At 38.9% G+C, this 19,946-nt stretch overlaps 1 protein-coding gene across 8 annotated transcripts in view; it reads right to left on the minus strand.

The window, feature by feature from the left end:
- KDM4C (lysine demethylase 4C) overlaps positions 1-19,946 on the minus strand; it is a 268,042-nt gene that overhangs the window by 188,918 nt on the left and 59,178 nt on the right. Inside the window, exon 9 of one of the 8 annotated variants that reach the window (XM_063422100.1) lies at positions 16,870-18,441. The exons of the other annotated variants lie outside the window; for them this stretch is intronic. Coding sequence (XP_063278170.1) covers positions 18,277-18,441 — 165 coding nt within the window. The 3' untranslated portion in view covers positions 16,870-18,276. Of the gene's footprint in view, positions 1-16,869; positions 18,442-19,946 lie in introns of those variants that run through there. 8 annotated transcript variants of the gene reach the window in all.

Genomic DNA, 19,946 nt, shown 5'->3' on the forward strand with positions numbered 1-19,946 from the left:
ACCGAGTTCAGCAGAGGGGAACAGTTTAAGAAGGGTTGCTTACTTTCACTCTGCCCCTGTCATGACTAATACCTTCACACCAATTGTTCAACTAAACAGCAGTGCAGATGCAGTTAGACATACTTTGAAAGGCTCTGGTAGATCATATGATAGTCTAAATTTCAGCGTTAAACCTCGTTAAACATCCTAGTGGTCTTGCTAAAACACAAATTCTTTACCCTACCTGCAGTTTTATGATGTGTCAGTTAGATCACACGTAATGACTTCATCTCATTTCATGTATTTTAGCGTGTATCTACATAGGTCTCTGATTCCTTTCAATGCTTCCTGAGGTATGATCAGCAGCACACAGCATAATAACATCTTGGAAATAAGGCAGTACGTTCTCTCAGCGTATAAACAACAATACTGCATTTTTTTCAACAGGATGTCTTAATAATATCCTTTTAGTTTTGTTTAAAACATATAAGGGCTCAGGACTGAGGTAAAATGAGCAAATAAAAAGAAATAGTACCTACAGTGTATTCTAAATACAAGGGAATTGTGTTCATCTTAACATCAAGTTTTCTTCATTATTCGTGTTTTAAAAGCCTCTTTCACCAACATTCAGCAAGTTTAAGACAACATAAAATAGAACACTAAGTTGTGATTTTGTGTAACTTTTGTCTTGCCCCCACATATATTTTATTTACAATGCTCAAACATACCACAGGACGACAAGAACTATAGAAAAAATAATAGATACCATGACAATACTACTATTTCTTTGACTTTCTTAAGTAGCAGATAGTTAATTAACTAACATATATAAGTGATATAACTAGACAAAAATATTCATCGTTGGGGTAGTTTTGACTAGGAAGTGAGTTTTCAGGAAGTTTCAGGAAAGAACTCATGAAGAACAGATACGTCTCCGTAGACCTGCAGGGTTAAATATCGGGAGATCGTGAGAAAGTTTCTTTTCCCTCCGCCCTCGAAGGAGGTGAGGGGCAGTCCCGCTCTCTCCCCGAGGGCCCGGCATGGCCCGAGGCCTGCCCGGGCCGGGCCTTTCCCGGGAGGCTCCCTTGGCCCGGTGGCTCCCGGGCCGGCGGAGGGGATGAGAATATGTCCCTGTCCCGGCCCGCTCGGGTTTTAGCAGCTGTAAAACACCCTGCCCGTGGCCCTGAGCCCTTCCCCCAGCTGGGAAAGGGGAGTCTGTGCCCTCCGATGGCAGCTCCGGGCTGGGCTCACCCCATGAAATCCCGGGGGTGGGCAAGAGACATTTATAAGCATTTATGAATCCTGACTGCCCCGGCCGCCCGGAGCTCTGCTCGGCCTTGAAATTGACACCATAAACCGCAGGCGAGGGAGGGAGGACTTGGGCACCCTGAACCCTCCAGAATTCCAACCTTTTCCCTGAGAGACAGACAGGAAGGAACACGTAGAGAAATAGCATGATACAGAGTCAGTGAAAGAACTGATAAAGATTATTGCAAGGAGGGATTGAGGAAGTGGACGTTTCTGACTTGACTTCTCTGGATGTAAACCATGGAAAATGGACTAACACATACCTTCAAATAATGGAAAGATATGCATTTAGGGAGATGTTCAAATTTGTGTGTGGATTTTGAACAAAGGTGTGTGATAGACTAAGTGATATAGATCTTAAGAGATGCTTGAACAGAGACAGAGGTAAGTCCTTTGTGCTAGTGAAGAAGTGAGAAGATATCTCTGTCCTGAGATGAAGAATCCTTTGTTCTTTTGAGCTGTGCATCTTTAAAAGGTGACACGCTAATATGCAAAAGTCTAGACCCATGACCCATAAGCAGCTTGAGAAACTGCTAATGGGAGAGGTCACAGAAGCAGGGATTTTTTTACCTAAGCGGCTGGGGTTCTGTGGCAGTAAAAACCCACAAGAAAACTGTTACAAGTTGTCAGTAGGATTCCTAGGACATCAAGAGAGACTCCTCTCCCAAAGTGATGAAAGATTATGTTTAAATGGTGAAACTGACTGAAAATCGGAGTTTTGTCTCTCTGTGTTGGATGTGAGAAAGTTAACAGTTTGTGGGGAAGGCAGAAGGGTTTTGAAGGGTTCCATTTTCTTTTTTTAATTTCATTTTTTTCCTTTTTTTCCCTTCCTTTTCTAGTGTGTGTAAATAAACAATCTTTGCAACTTTTAAAGTTTAGGCCTATTGTGCTTTTTATTTTCTCCTAGTCATATCCCACAAAAGAACAAACACAAAAACCATCACAAACTTGGTGCGTTGGCCGGGAAAGGTCAAAATTGGCAAACACAAAACTGCTAGAATCGTCAAAGAAGACACATCAAAGCTGTAAATAAAAGTCTATTAGCAAAATAAATTGCCAAACTGAACACCTTTTTAATTTTGTTACTGTACTGCTGAACACTTTCTTTTTTCAAAAAAAAGAAAATCTTAAGTATCTATCCTGGAAAGCAAATGTACTATATGTACTATAGTACTAAATGTACTGTGTTGACATTTATCTCCATATTATTAAATATCATATTATCCAAAAGATATTATATATTTATACCATGTAGTTATTATATAATTATATAATGTAAATAATTATTCTTATTACATGTTGTTTCTTATTATACGTTGCACATGTCTAAAAGTATGAGAAGGTACAATTTCTGGTCTTACAGGGAAGGGACCTAAAAAGATCATATGGTTCAACCTTTCATAAGAAAAGTAGCAGAGATTTGTCTTCCAGCTGAGCACATCCCAAATTTCAAACACTGGTTAATCTGAGTAACTTTCCCTTGTACTGAGATCTTGTAGATTAACATACCATGCCATACTATGGTGAAGAATCAAAGTTTTTCAATAAATCCTAAATATGAATAAAGGCAAATTAAGTCACTATAGCATATAATTTCAATTCCTACACTATGTATGACTGCTTATAAACACAACCTAGTTTCCTTTGACATTTACTGAGAACTTCTGTCCTTTATGGCCAACACAACTAAGAAAGATAAGTATTTACTTCCCTAAGTCATGCTTGTTAGTTGACCATTCCATATAATACCTAAGGCTCTAAAATTTAAATTCCTGCGACATCATCTGGTCTTCACCAAACCATACGAAGTCCATGAAAATTATGAAGAGTAATCCTTACTCCAGGAAGCCCTGAACTGCTAGAATATCTTATAAAGTATGTTCATTCTAAGAGTAAATTCATTAATACCACTAAATCAATTCCTATTCTCACTTGTTGTAAATTTAAATAATGCATTTATGTCCAGCAAATAATTTGTATTCAATTTCTGCCTAAAGTAAATCATCATAACATAGCAGTAAAAACATATTTCTAAACCCAACAAAATCCTGAGAACTACTGTAACAAACAGAAGATTTACTTTTAAAAACAGAAAGAGGAAAAAATATAGAAGAAAAAAGGGGAAAAAAATTAAAAAGTCTTTAAATCTTTTTCCTCATTTTGCTACATTTAAAATTCCAAGAAATTATGTATATTTTACATACCAGGGAAGCCCTCAAAAAACAAAACTGTGGTGTGTCACCTGGCTTCACACATTTCCTTCTGCAAATTACCAGTCTTACAGATTTTGCAGACAACAGGTACTTGACCAGTCCCAGGAATGACCAGTTTTGAGAAAACTGTATCAATTCTGACTTGCTTTCAAAAGTCCTACATTATCAGTAAACTCCCTGTATCTTGTTTCTTAAGATTCACAATATCAACAGTTCAATCTGATCATCTGAATAATCTTCTGTGGTGTTTCAGCACATATTCATGTATTTTCAATTGTACCACTGGTGACAAAATAGAACAGAGACAGAAATGCTAAATAGTTTAAATATTGTTTTAAGTAACCAACTAATTCACTTATAAGTTATATAAGGGCAAAAAAATAAGCAAAGCAAGGAATTTTCATTATTAATTGTATTTCTAACGTAAATGTTTGCTGATCGTTTACGCAGAAGTTCTAAATTCATTATTGTTTAATAAAAATAGATTCATTAATACTTCCAAATTGCAAACAGTGCATCTATATAATACTTCAAACATGTATTTTTGTACTTCACTTCTTGCTGTATCATCTTGGTTAGCAGAACACTCAAGAATAACAAATAAGAACAATTAGCAGTTTACACTTACGACAGGGATACTCACTGCGCATTATGTTAGGGAACTAAGAGATGAATCAACATGGTAAAGAAGCAACTATGCCGCTTCAAAGTGCTTTAACACAACATCATTTCTAAAAACTTTGAAAATTATTAATCATACACAAACTTGAAAGGCAAGCATAACCAGATGCTAGGCAAACACAAATCTGCCCACCTACAAAGGCACTGAAGAAACAATTTGGAAAGTAAGATTATTTTACTATCAAGTGTCTTTCCAACCCACAAACAAAGGCAGGAATAGTCGTAACTGCAGAAAGAACTTGTGGAAAAATCCCCAGACTTGCTTACTGCTATGATTTTATCATGAAGAACAACAAAATGTATCAATAATCCAATCACAAATGAACTCTGAGGAGATAAAATGACCAAATGACAGCCCAGAAAGCACCTCAAGACACAAACTGCTGGAGAGTTCTGCCTAGTTTGTCAAAATCCCATATAATTTTGATCCCAGCTGTAACACTGGAGAGTAATTAGCTCACTGTTTTCTAAGCTGTTGCTCTGATATAGAATTATTTACTTTGAAAAAGCCTTTACAATAATCAAGTCCAATCATCAACTAAGTATTGCCGCTGTCCCTGGGAGCCCTGGCCAATGCCTGACAACCCTTTCCATGAGGAAATGTGTCCTAATACCTTATTGAAACCTCCCCTGGTGCAGCTTGAGACCATTTGCTCTTGTCCTATCACTCATGGCTTAGAGAAAAAACCCCCGCCTCATTTTCAGGTTCTTTGAGGCAGTGGTGGAGAGGGAGAAGAACTTCCCTTATGACAAACTATCTGACAGAATTTATTTGCTACCACTGCATTACCAGTAGGTGAAATACTTACTTCAAACAAAAAAGACTTCTACTTATTGAGTCAACGTCAGATCAGTCTCTCTGAATGAATTCAGGTAAACTAAATGTTAAAAGTTAAAAACCTAGTATTTAAGACTATCACTTAGAAAGTTCTTGTTTGCACAAGTATTTGCAAAGACTTACATGCACACTCAAAAGAAAATACAAGTATATCACCCACCATGACTCAAACTTAAAACTCTTCAAACTGCCAATAGTCCTCCCAAAGATAGGGGAAAAAACAAAGTAATAGCAATAAATCTTAGCACAGCATTTATGGCCTCCGTTAATACAGCCAGGCTTTCATTCTGGATTGCTTTCGACATAGGCAGTTCTATCAGAGGGCGACTCCCTTGCCAGAAAATTATCATGTGAGCATTCAAGTTTGAGACTGTGTTTCAGTGCTGCACAGACACTAGCTAATAGGTAGAGGCTCCACAGCAAATTTCAGGATGCCCAAGGAAGTTACAGGAGCCTGCTGCACTTTAGTAACCATTCCATCAGCTTCGGAAGGTAGCGTCGTGGAGCAAAAGTGGAGCAAAAAGGTAACCATATTGTTTTAGGGCTCTATGAGGGCTATTCAAGTTGCATTTGCTAAGGGGACAAAAAAAAACTTGAAGTAAAATTGCATTTTTGCTCTTCTACTAAATATTCCTCTGTATACGATACCTCCACGGGGGAAAAAATTATTACATGCTTTTGGTTTAATAAATGTATATGAGTGTTAACTTAATTAAACATGCCTTTTATTCACAGTCATTTTATGAATAGCTCTGGAAGGTAAAACAAGATTACTGAATCTTAATTAAAAACAAAACTCAAAATGAACTGCAGAAGTATAATCAATACAAATTACATTATTTAAATTAAGCCAATTTAATTAAAGGCATTTGCATTAAATTTATTCTCTTTGGATTCAAAGCTTTTCCAAGTCAAACTGTTTTGTAACAATTTTTTAAGCAGCACAGCAGTCAGTAAAATTCCACATTATTCTAAATTAACCATTATGTGCTAGACACATCATTTTAATGAAACAAAGTACTGATTATGTTACATATTGGAGTTCAGTAACAAAGTCAGGGCAGGAAAAATCCACTTCACTCTCTAGACTTATTCTATATAAAGTTAATACATTATCACTGTCCATTTGATTGTGCAGACCCATAAGCAATTGAACAGTTCTATTCCAGTTACCAACTCTCTCCACTCGCAAGACAAGTACTTGATGAGTACATGGCAGAATATCTGGCTCTCAGAAAATATCAATCTGCCTACAAAAACACAAGTAGCATTTCTCACACAAGCTGCAGAGTCAAAAAATTACAGGAGATCCCTGCAAGATCCACTGGTAATCATTATTAACATTAAAATTCTGTTTGAAATGAAATATAATTTGCTTTTTAGAGATGGTGAATTATGCTAGCTGTCAATAGAGCATGAATGTGCTCAGCACCTTCCAAAAGTCAGAAACAGAAAGATTTGGTTAGCTGCAGAATCTTGTTAAAACGTATTTCCATCAAGTTAGCTCAAAAAAATCGATTTAAAAAATCCTCATTGCATTACAATGTTAGCATTTCATGTATGTACTGCAAGAACAGATTTTCTTAACATTATTTTCATATTTTGCCCCTCACAAAACCAAGAAATTCACAAGCATGACAATGTTTTGAAGTTTTCTTAATCTAAAAATCCCTCTGAATTAAACCCCCACAATTAAAGCAAGGACATCATAAATCTGAATATCAGATTCAGTAACTGGAGCCTTTATAAGCCTGAGGGGCAGCTTCTTTTAAGCAGTTTGGCAAACTAGGTTGCAAGATCAAGCAACAAAACTTGCCAATATATAATTTTATTTTTAATATATATTCATGTGCCGCAGTAGTAATGGCCAACTGATTAAAAGTTTGTCAAACCACTTCCCTCCTGCAATACATGAGGAAGTGCTGTATTTCAGACACCAAAGATCTACAGTGGTAAAGATTAGGAAACTTTTTGTAGGTTCTTCCTTTCAGTGATTTGGCCATCAGAAACTGATAAATATTGCTAACAAGATTTCACCTTCTGAGTCTTGTAGAACCTGTTTTTGTTGTAATCAAGACAAAATACATGAAAGAAAGGGCACAAATATGGCAAGGCAAACCATCTACCTGCTCAGCATGCTGAGCAATATTGGAAATACTGTATGTAGGGATGCCTTACTGAAATCCTCTAAATTAAGACTGTGCATCACCTCTTTATTTATATTTACTCACTAATGCAAACTCTTTCTGATCACTTTGCAAGCAGGGGGCAGGGGGAATTCAAATATTCGAATAATTTCATAAAAAGACAACAGTGATACTGTCTTTTGTGGGATGCTCCCAACTGTTTGGTTTGGTTTGCTTTACAGGACATTCAGGACTTGGAGATCATAAACAGAAAAACTATGAAACTGTCCTGTTTCAAAAATACTATCAACCATTCAGTCAAGTTATACACAAGAAGTTACTGATGAATGTTCAACTTATAAACACAGGAAACATTTTTACATTAATATGGCATTTCCTTTTTTAAACAGATGGTAAGAGAACTGCTTTATAACAATTACCAATAAACCAATTATTTTGTAAAGAAAACTATTTTTATGAGGAAGAACTCAATTAGAATGCTCTTGAAATATAGCTTTTAAAATATGAACTAGAATATAAATCAAATATACACTTTAACTAGTGACAAGTAAAACACATATAACTTTAAACTGCTACTTCAGAGAGAATTATGAGAAGAAAAGCCCTATAAACATACCTGTCCTGAGTCCCTAATTCTTATCTTCAAATATTAAACCTGCAGGATTGGATACAATTGGAAAACAAACCACCATGTCCACAATCTGACCTAAGTTTAACGAGGATTACAAAGTGTAGATGTGTGGCGATCAAGTAGTTGTGAATAGCAATAAAAATATACAAGGGCCTATACCCAACCACTGCATTATTAAGGCACCAGCAATTATACTCTATTTAATTATTCAGAATATAAACTTTTACTAAAAACAAGGACTTTACTGAGAACTTAATTCTAACTTATTCCTTTCTAACCAGAAAATTTGATTTTAAATGTGCCTGCTACAGCTTTAGAGAAAGCCTCAAAATTCTTCCTCTCCAGATTTGGACCAAGACCAAGACAATCAGATTTTAAAGGTACAACCATCCAAACTCTCGTAACATTTCTGCATTACAAGAAAAGTCCACTATTTGGTTATTGTACTGAAGTCCAGTCTAAAATGTAAAAAAAAAAAATTCAGTGAAACACTTCTGATTTCACATAACTTTAAATATTTCACTTTTAACACCCTACTTATTCTTGTTCATGGTATTAAGCAATACTTGACACTACTCCTTGTAGGAAATTAAATGCATGATGCAGGCAGGTATTCTTTGAGACTAATATGTCAGGACACAAGTAAAAAATATTTATCCTCTATAGACAACCATGATCAAATAGAAAAAGCATTGAAATAGCAAGCACAGAAATTCTATGTGCACCTCCCTCAGTCCTTTAGATGTCTCACTTTTCTCAAGACCACATTTTCAGTGCGTCAAGAACCCATGTCTGTTTTCTTCACTGCTTCTTCTCTCTCTCTGCTTCATAGGTCCTGCATCTTTTCCACATACACATTTCCTGTCTTTTGGGGTAGAGGACTGTCTAAAATTGAGTTGAAGATAGTTGCCACTATACAGATCTAGTCATATGATGTTGCTTACTATTGGTGTCATCTTCATTCACAGCTTCTCTATCTTAATTTTCCTATCTCAAAATTTGAAAGTTTAGTCAAGCCCACAATTTAACTGCATTTGAATAAAATCTAAAAAATAAAATCCTGTGTATTTTTTTCATAACGTTACTTGACCAAGCTAACTTTCAGTTAAACCAGTGTAACACTGAAGCCAACTCAAACTGTAAATGCCTATAATCACATCAAGCAAAATGAAAATTATCATATTCTTACTCCCTTGCAAACCCTAGTATATAATATCTTTAACATCGTTATTATCTTTTTGCAGCTATATTCCATGCAGAGCACTCCCATTTCAACACTTACATTTTTTTACTTTTTGTTACTGTCATCCTGATGCCACATCTGATAAAAATCTCACCAAACATTTGTTTTTGGAAACAATCGGTATTTTTTTAAAAATCTGACCTTTATCACAACACTTTCAGTATTTCTTTAAGAGCTTTTTTCAGGACAAAAGCGTTTTAGTAATTCCACCACCTCCAAGTAGTTTGCTTTACAATCACACATACAGCAGACATATGATATGTGGATTTTAGGTCAGGTAGCTATGTTTGTTATACTGTCCTTCTTGAGGGTTTTCTAGTTCAGCAAGATCTAGAACATTATTTCTTTTTCCTCTCTTTATCACCGCTTTGAAACTATACTTACACCTTAAAGAGTATCAGGCATGAAGTAAGAACAGTTATAAGACTCACTTCTGGCCAAGGCAGAATTCCCTACAGCTTCTAAGTCCATGGAATTTCTTCAGCAAAACTTCAACACAACATGAAGTCACCTCTACTTATATATCTCATCCACACAAAAAAGAAATATAACAATGAATTTTGTGGAGATTTTGCCAGAATGTATCATATGTAGACTCACTCAAACCCCCTCTACCCACTCAAACAGCTATCCAGTAAGGCTCACATAACATCAGCATCACCCAGCACATTGTTTCATATCACAAATAATTTTATATTCCAGCATTAAAACTAATCAAAATCATCTGAGTTGAAATATTTCATTCATACATGTAAAGAATATAGAAAACAACAAGTAACCCGATTTACAATAAAGTACTGGAATTATTTTTAACTTTAGACACATCTGCCAAAGTATTGACTTACAGTCTGTTTCAAAGACATTCAACAGACATATTAAATGCCACCTACCTGTTTTTTTTTAAGTAAAATCTTGTATGATCTTAGACTGTAAGACAGATTCTTATACCCTAAATAACAACTAAATGGATGATACACTAATCCATACACAGTATATCAATACCCTGTAATCACCTTCATAGAAAGAGGAGAACATAGAGAAGGGGATTTTGTGGGTTTACTTCACTGTAATGTTCCCCTTTAAGAGGTAATTTTTACGGTCTTCCTCAATCCACTGGAAAAAAAATGTATAAAAAAAATGTATATACATTTCTTCTCTACATGGATCATAGGTTTATCCCAGAACAACTCATACTAATGCATTAAAATACCCAGACCTCTGTGTCTTTCTTATATATTGTGATTCTTCTCAACAAACCTTGAAAAAGCCACTGAAACACTGCATTTACGGAACTATATTAACATATTCAGCATAAGTAACTGAAGTAACTTCCTTGGAATAATTTGGAAAAACCAGCTATAACCACAATGAGAACAAGATAAATTATATTTTTATTTTTCATTTGGATATTTGCTGGATATTTCAAACTGGACTGCCCTCTAGAAGCAAGCACTGTTCTACCTTCCTAAGGCAAACTGTTTTTTTACATATAAATACATAAAAATACATATATATACATATAAATACATAAAAATATATGAAACTTCAGGTCAAAATTTCCCCTCAGAATTCCAGCAACATGGTATGTTACATGGCAAAGGTGAGATCAGGTGATTTTGTTGTTAAGATCTGAAAGATAGTAATTTATCTGATAAGGTTGGACATATGAGAACATATTACAGAGAACAGAGAGAGAGTCAGTCTTAACTGCACATATTTCATTACCATAGTTATAAAAGAATGAAGCAACTTATTTCACTCTCAGGATGAATGCAAGGTCTTGTAATAAACCACATGGAAGCGCACTTTCTTAAAAGTTTAATGTGGCTCTTTTATTTGTGTTATTATTTTATCTGAATTAAGAGGTGACTTTATGTGGGATTGCATTTTATGGAAATGGTTTGCTCTGGCTCACCCCTGGAAAATGTATGGTTTATCCCAAGTCTGTACCCTCCCTGCAGTATCCTGTATCTGTAACCTCATTGGCTGGAGAATGTTACCGCGCCCCTTTGAACCTCTGTGATAAGAATGCTAAGGCAGAAGGCTCTGCCCCTCTTGCCCCTCTTCCCCTGGAGGCGTCCGGACGCTCCTCTCTCCTCTCCCCCCCTTCCCCCTCCCCCCTTCCCCTCTCCCTCAGTGAATAAACCCTCACCTCATCAGCACCCCACCAGCATCTGAAGTCTCCTTGCCTGCCAGCACGGGAACACCACGACCCCAAAAGACCCCGGGGGTCTCCGGGGGGCACTCCCCGGGGACCCCCCATAAATTTAAACAACAGATGACGCACCAACATCGGGCAACAGCATCAGCGACCCTGAGACCAGATGGACCATGGTAACTCCGTTTCGGTGCCGTCTCCGGTGGAGCGGCCGTTCTGGGCCATCGCGGCCCGGGGCGGCCCCTCCCCCACCGCGTGGAGACCTCGTGAGCCACCACGCGGCCGTCCCACCACCGCCGACCAGCCCGGCGCGGGCCCGGGTCTCAGCCCCTTGGGGCCCCGGCCCGCCTCGGCGCTGCGCGGGCCGCGCAGCCCCGCCGGGTGGCGCGGCGTGGGGCCGGCGCGGCTCCGCCACGGCGAGGCTCCGGCGTGAGCCCCAGCGCGGCAGGACCGCTGCAGCGGCGCGTGGCTGCGGCGCGTGGCTGCGGCGCGGCCCCGGCCCGCCTCGGCTCGGCGGCGCGGGCTGCGCAGCACCGGCGCGGCCCCGGTGGCGGAGCAGCCCCGGCCCGGCGCGGCCCCGGCGGAGGAGCGGCCCCAGCCCAGCGGCCGCGGCGCGGGGCAGTCCCGGCGGAGCCAACACGTGGTCCCGGCCCCGCCGCAGCGCGCGCGGGCCCCAGCACCGGGAGAAGCCGCGCGGACAAGCAGCCCTGGACAGCAGCGAAAGGAACTCAGCCAGACGGCCATCAGAGAAGGAAAAAGCAGTCTTCAGTTGTGCCCAAGCCCCGCACCTTCCAAAACTCGGTTTTGTAAATTGTGTAACCTCCTTCCTTACCCTTACCCCCTCCTCCCCTCGCTGCTCCTTCTCCCTAACCCCCTTTCCCTTAACAAACCCCCGAGAGTTAACCCCTTCCTGCTAAACCCGGCACGGCACAGCTAACACCACGTGCTGCGCTGTGACCGCATGGCCACCATGGCCACGTGCTCTCAGTCCCATCTTCCGCTTTTCAAGTCCCACAAGGTAAACGCTAAGAAAGCAAACCCCAAAGCTAAAGTAAATTTGTAATACCAGTTTTACAGCCTTGTATAATTGTTAATGCTACTTCGATTCCCTTTCCCTGTTTTTCTGCCCCTGTCCCTAGCTGTTCTGGCCAAACAGCAGGGTGTCCCAAACCCCTCCATTTCCTTCCCATCCCCATGAAGTAGTTTTACAATTATGCCTTTCTAGTTTTGTGTGTGTAAATATTGCAGATTCCCCTGTTTTCTGTTTTAGAAAGCAGAGGCCTTTTCAGGTCACAAGTGTAGATCCAAGGGAAGCAGTTTTTGAATTGTCTTCTTGTAAGGCGCGATTCAGTAGTGTAGACTATTGAATCTGTAACGCTTTTGGGTTTATGCTGTCCTCAGTTAGTTCTGAGGGTGATTGATAACCTAAATTAGCGTCTGAGAAAGTATTTGACGGTTTTTGTAGTTTTTTTCTTTTGTTTTTCTTTTGATGACCTAAAACTGGGGATCTTTTGTTTTGGTTGAACCAGTTGGAAAGTGAAAGGAGTGGTTTGGCTCAGATCCGTGAGTGTCGGTGACTTGCTGTTCAGGCCTTAAGGGAATTCCGTGACAGATCAATGGCAGCTTGAGTTGATTTAAATTCCTCACTGCCCCTGCCCAGCCCCAATGGGGAAACTGCAGCAGGCCACCTGGAGAATCTGAAGCCGTGTGTGGAGCCCGGGGAACTCCACGTGTTTTCCTGTCCCTAGAGTGGGAGCATAGTCAGCGCCACAGCCTAAGCTGGGGGCTGTGGTGGTCTGAAAAGCCAGTTGGAAAAGACTAGACACTATTAGGCCAGTCACGCTGGAAAGGCTCAAACAAATTTGTTAACTTGTTTCAAATCTTGCAATATAAACTCACATAACCTGTCTACTGCAATTACAAGGTCAGATCAACTGTTCACCTTATAACATAATCCTTACTGCAATTGTATTTGGTTTCATACTGCAAAACTGTAATTACTGTTTCATTTTTTAAATTGTTAATTGTCATATGTCATATTTCTCTTCTCACATTTTAAAGAAAAAAAGGGTGACTTGTGGGATTGCATTTTATGGAAATGGTTTGCTCTGGCTCACCCTTGGAAAATGTATGGTTTATCCCCAGTCCGTACCCTCCCTGCAGTATCCTGTATCTGTAACCTCATTGGCTGGAGAATGTTACCGCGCCCCTTTGAACCTCTGTGATAAGAATGCTAAGGCAGAAGGCTCTGCCCCTTCTTGCCCCTCTTCCCCTGGAGGCGTCCGGACGCTCCTCTCTCCTCTCCCCCCCTTCCCCCTCCCCTTCCCCTCTCCCTCAGTGAATAAACCCTCACCTCATCAGCATCCCACCGGCGTCTGAAGTCTCCTTGCCTGCAAGCCCGGGAACACCACGACCCCAGAAGACCCCGGGGGTCTCCGGGGGGCACTCCCCGGGGACCCCCCATAAATTTAAACAACAACAACTTTACATATTGTCAGAAAAAGATGACATCTTCAAGGTGATTGATTATACCTTTTTTTCACAGCAACATAAAGTTGGTTCACACTTCAAGCAGAAAGACGAACTTTAAAACTGAACACAACCACACTAGCACTGAGGTCTTAATTCAGTTTTTTTGCTATAAAACATTTCAGACAATTATTTCTCCTCCTTTTACGTAAAGCACAGTGGTATGTTTTTTTCTGGGTTTTATCCAAAAACAAACCAGTGCAAGTTAGTTCATTTAAGACCCTTTTCAAGACTTTCAAAGATTAATAATTTCTAACTAGTTGCAGATTAACAAGTTCTGCTCACTCAAGTAGCAAGCACAGTGGGGAGACCAAACATTTGGCTGAGGCATCTATCTGCCTGTGTTCAGCTGTTTCACCTATCTCCTAGGCTACATAAGCTCACTGGTACTAGAAATAATGCCTTTACATACTTTACAATAATGCCTAATACACTTTGTCTACCCTGGTGTAGTTACCGCAGGATATGAGTGTCTAACTTATTTCTCGTCATTCATAGATGCCTTCTCTGCTACTCCAAGTCAAGGATTTTGAATTGTGCATTTATATTTACAGTGTTTTCTTTCAGAAGCAGGAATTAAATAAATCATGTGTTTCAAATCTATGATACTGCTACTTTTCTTCATTTTTGGATAATATGCCGCAGACTCTCAGAAAAACACAGAGAAAATTGCAAGTATACACTTATCTCTACTGCGTTTGGCCTGAGTCAAACTACCAACTCCTGTAGTTGGTACTACTGCAGTACCACCAACTGCAGGACCAGCAGTGGTGTAGATGGTCTCAGTAGACACATTAGTTAATTGAGTGAAAACCATCCTTATACGAAGTTTTATCTCAAACATATATATATTTATCTCTTATATACAAAAGGCATTAAAAAGAAAAAAAAGAAAAGAAAGAAAAAACAATCCAACAAAACCCACTAACAAACAAAACAGTAAAAGGTAATTTGAGTTCCAAACCATGTCAAAGACAACTGAAACTGCATGGAGGAACACAGCAGAACGATTTCTAGTATCTTGAACTCTCTTGATGGTTCAAATGCAGAGTTAAAATGGTTCCAAATTAAATAAATTAATAAAAGCATGTACTAGCACTAGTAGCAGGACTAGGGGGTTTTGCTTTATAGGAAGAAAGATTGGGGGCTGGTGGTTTTAAGAGAACTTAATCCTAACATTTAAGGTACCTTTTGGCCTACCACAATAGGTCACCACCCAGTGCCAAAATGCTCAATTAATGCAACAAGCCTAGAGAACTTTCTCTCAGAGTACAAGAATGCAGTTAATCTTAAGAACGAGTCTTACATTTGCAAAGGGTATAAATAAAAGCAATACAATGGCAGGTGACTCAGTTCAATTGCCCAGGCACGCACTGACACCTGAACCACATTCTGGTACATATGATGTCTGATGGAGTTTTAAATATTACACTGAACTCCTGGAGGTTTGTAATCTTCTCCCTAGACAAAGGAAGGAAAAATACCCAAGATGGTGCCAGACACCTGTGTTTCAGCAGCTGACTGAAGTCCAAAGAGACTATTTTGTGAAACTCATATATATGAAAATAATTCCTTAGTTAAATTCTACTTTCTTTAAAAACCTGGAATGAAAATAGTCTCTCTACATGCTACCACATTAATATATAGACAGAAATTTACATAGTGGCAAAACCTTTTCCTCAGCAAATTGAATATAAATATAATCTGTATGCTCATGAAAAGTACAGAAAGGCAAATTGTATTGATTTACTCCATTTTTAAATAAATTATACTCTTAAAAGACAAGTTTATTATAAATTACTGACTTTCTCTTTAAAAAGAAAGTTAAGTGAAAGGTGCTATAAAACAAAAACTTCTAAACATCCACCAAGTATGCCAACTTGATACATTTTTTACTTTGATAAATGGAACCTCTTGGATAACACTTAGGGGAAAAAAGGGAAGATTAGATTCCATCATTTCCACTCACTCAGAGTTGTCAGAATGTACTCCAACGTTTAAAATGTTACCTTACAGAATTCTCCTCTCCTTACTTAATCAAAACTGCATGTGTGAAAGAAATGGTAGTATTGTTGGTTCAGCTCTTATTAAAAAAACAGTGCAGCAGTTTGCATGAGGGCCTTGTGCTGAATATATACATGCATAATGCTATTTCAATGTACTCTACATCACACAGAATAAAGTTGTGCTATAGTGTTGGGAAAGATTCACAAGAATACACTAGGACTTCAGAACCACAGAATACACTACTCACAGTCCTAGCTCAGACTGTGGGAATACAGGAACACTACCATATGACATTTTGTATGATTTTACAACCAGATGCTCTACCAAAAGGGGAAGGTTTAAAAAACAATTATTGTACTAGAACAGGTAAAAATATTGTGATTATTACTACTCCTTTCTAAAACGTAATTCTTAATTCAAAATGTCACTATACTAGAAATCTAGAACTGTGCAAGTTACTGCCCTGTGGGAGACTGACAATCTCCTATTCCAGCAATAAACTTTAATAGCTGCTGTTCTATGGAAATTATGAATTTGTGATTTAAGAACTACACAGAGGTGGTAAATGATAGGACTAAGATGTGGGGGAAAAAAAGACAAGAGATCAGTGTAAAAGAAATAAAAAATAAAAAGTGAAAAGTCCATGACAACTGCAAAGGGGAGAGTGGCACTGTGATTATGAAGTGAAATGTCAAAATGCAGAATCCACAAGATTTGCTCTGAAGTAGTGTTCTAACAATCCAGACCACAAATGGAAAGTATGTCTGATTTCAGAAATCTTGTAAAATTTCGTAAGCAGAAAAGTCAATGATATAAGGTGGCTAATTATGATCTGCCAAGTAAAAGCATTGATTTGTACAGCATGAATGATGCTGGTATTGTTGCAGACTTGTATCAAATGTATCAATATGCAGTGTTTTAAAAAGTTTTGAAAATCAAACAAAAAAAGTTGATAGATAAGTAACTCATGAACATATGCACATAGCTATTTCTGACATTCAGTACTAAAACACTGCAGTTGGGGTAGGAAGATACTTTTTAAACCTAGACCTTTAAATTTCACTCATCCATATTTTGAAAAAAAATGGCACAACTGAGCTGGATTTTTTTTTTTGTACATTTTATTGTTCAAAAGCAACCTAAACATAATCCTCAGTGAAAAAAATATTACCTCAATACATTTTGAGAGCTGGAAGTATTTTTGTGCAGTAAGTATCATTTCTCCTCTGATAAAACCAGTTAAATCATATATATTGTATCTCAAATATATATTTCAAAACAAATGGACTGTTTGGATAACATAAGCTGGACATGGCTATCTTCAAGACAATGAGTCTTGTACCCAAATAAATCAAGATATTAAATAACTTTTCTTCCCTTTGAAACAGTCATAACTGCTTGAGGCTGCTGCAGCACAAAACCAAAATATCTTCACATAGGTCTTGAAACAGTCAAGCTGAAAATCTAAGGCAAAGTTTCATTTAACAGCCTGTCAGTTTTTTGATGTGAAGCTAATGAATGCAGTGGCAAACAAATCCATCAAACCTAACATCAAAACAACTGCACTTCATCCCACCAAAGGGAAAAATACAACCTGCAGGCCAGCACTTTGATCTAACCTATCCACAGAAAACACGTTGCTAAGCAGCTACCACTGAAGAATGCATGAGTAATTACTGACTTGATTTTATGAAAGAGAGGAATAATATCTTAAGTACCCCTAGTTTCACGTAGAAAAGGTTGGTAGACTTCTCAGGTTCTACATATCAGCTAAACAACAAAAAGCTTTCCAGCACCAGCATCTGAAAACAAATCACGTCCTAAAAGGAGCTGCAGTACAAAAGAATCATTACAATGACTAGTAAAATCACCTAGTGTGACACTTCCCCTGAGAGCAGGCAGTAAAATTTACATACATTTATACCGAGTGAAAGTCACCAAGTGGTCCCACAAAATAGACATAGTAAGCAACAAGAGCAGTGCTAAGAAATGCCAGAACTTTCTCTGAAGGCTTGTGAAAGCATGGACAAGGGGTATGTGAGAGTTGTGGAAGACCCTGACAAGAAGCTGGAAAAGCATCAGACAGGGGACCTTTTTTCAGCTGGGATAGAACACAGTTTCTTCCTAGGAGCCAGTACAGTGCTGTGTTTTGGATTCAGTATGAGAATAATATTGATAACATGCTGATGTGTTTCAGGTTTAGCTCATATGCTGGTTTGAAAGCAAAGCCAGTGAGAGACTCCAAGCCAGAAATACAATTTAATAGGAGAGAGAGAGAAAAAAATAAAATAAATAAAAGCAATAGCACAAAAGACCACTGACAGAGTCAGAATACCACCTGACACCCTGTTAGTTAGGGTGGGGGTAGCAGTCCAGATGAAGTGGTCTTGTTGAAGCAGTGATCCTGTAGAAAGGTCTGGTAGCTCTTGTCCTCTGGGAATCCAGGGGGTAAGGGCTCCTGTGCTGTCCCAAATCCCAGATTATATCCAGGTGGGAATGCTTGGCTCCTCCCCCTGGGCGGAGCAGCTCACAATGGCTGATATCATTCCATGAGTCCTGCAGTGGGTCCTTGATTGCCCATTAAACAGAGATGGCTCCCAGAGGGGGTTACCTGTGAGTCATGGGCAAGGCATTGATGGCCCATTAACAGAAGATAGTCCAGAGGGAGGGGCAAGGGAAACACTGCCCCACCTGGTTCCAACAGCTCCTGAAGATGGTGATAGAATACATACTTCAGGCATATCTTACATTGTAACCTAGGACAGCTCAGTAATGCTTACTCTAAACATCAAGGAGTTTTCAGTTTCCCACACTCTGACAACAAGGGGATTCACAAGAAGCTGGGACAGAGCATGGCTGGGACACCTGATATGAATTGGACAAAGGGATGTTCTACACCACAGAATGTCATGCTCAGTATAAACTGATGGGAATTGGCCAGGAGGAGCCCATTATGGCTGTGGGAGCAGTCTGGCATCAGTCAACAACTTTCTCTTGGATTTTATTCCTTTCTCTCTTCTTGTCTCCAATTTATTTCTTATTATATTATTATAATAATTTATTTCAATTATTAAACTGTTGTTATCTCAATCCTTGGAGTTTACCTTTTTTTTCCAGTTCTCCTTCGTATCCTACCAGGGGCTGAGGAGAGCAAGCACTTTTTTTTCAGAATGGGGTTAACCAAGACACAGGTGACTTAGGGGATTAAAACAGTAACCAAAGGAAAATAAAAGGAAATAAACTAAAATAACCCTAACTGTATAAAGAATTAGAGAGCCCTAACCAAAACTGCTAATATCACCAGTCTCCTGTACATATACAAGAATTATGTGTAAATATTTCTAATTCACCAATACTAGTATCTGAACAGCAATCTTTTTTCCCCACACAAGTTACCTTCTCAGCATAAATCAAAGCAGATACCTAGAAAACATACAAGCTAATAGCCACTTCTTCACCTACTTTATCAACAGCAAAACCCACTGGAGTAAGGAAACTCAAAAATGCATTTCATGAAGCCCCACACTTTCAGCCTGCTCAAATAAAAGTTGCATCATGAGGAAAACAAGAAAATTCAGAGAGGCTTGAAGGAACCTGTTGGCTGCCCCTATTTCATACCATTCAAATTTTTTTTTAGCAATAAACAGCATTCAGCAAATGAAAGTTATAGGATGATGAAAATAATTACGAGTATCTAAAGCTTAGGGCACCTCTCATCCTCACAGAACAACAAACACAACTACATGTGTACCTAGCACTAGCACTGCGTCCCTTTTTTTCACTAAGCTGTGTCATATCCACACACTGGTACTTCACCAAACTCCCTCTGCGCCACATCCTTTTGCCAAGCTTAGGCAATGTTAAGGAGAGGGTGACAGACTTGTTCTTTCCACGACGATCTCCTATTTCTCTTCCTGTATCTTCTTGCCAATGGAAAAATACAGCAAGAATTACACCCTTTCTTCTATGGAGCTGGGAGGTTTTTAGTACTCCAGTTACTTCCTCAGTTGAGTTGTGTGAGAGACGGAAGTTGTTTTGATTATTTTATCTATTTTTTACTTCTGCTTAATTCTGTACACCTTAATTTTGTCTAAAAGCAAGCTAAAAACAGTAGCTGAGCTGTAGCAAGCAGCTCACTGGAGGTGCCACCTACTATTGCTTTTGTATGTTGTCCTAAAGCTTTGTCCCAGTTTCAGCAAGAATAGACATAAT

The sequence above is a fragment of the Prinia subflava genome, chromosome Z, assembly GCF_021018805.1.
Source record: "Prinia subflava isolate CZ2003 ecotype Zambia chromosome Z, Cam_Psub_1.2, whole genome shotgun sequence".
In the NCBI taxonomy this organism is placed as follows: Eukaryota; Metazoa; Chordata; class Aves; order Passeriformes; family Cisticolidae; genus Prinia; species Prinia subflava.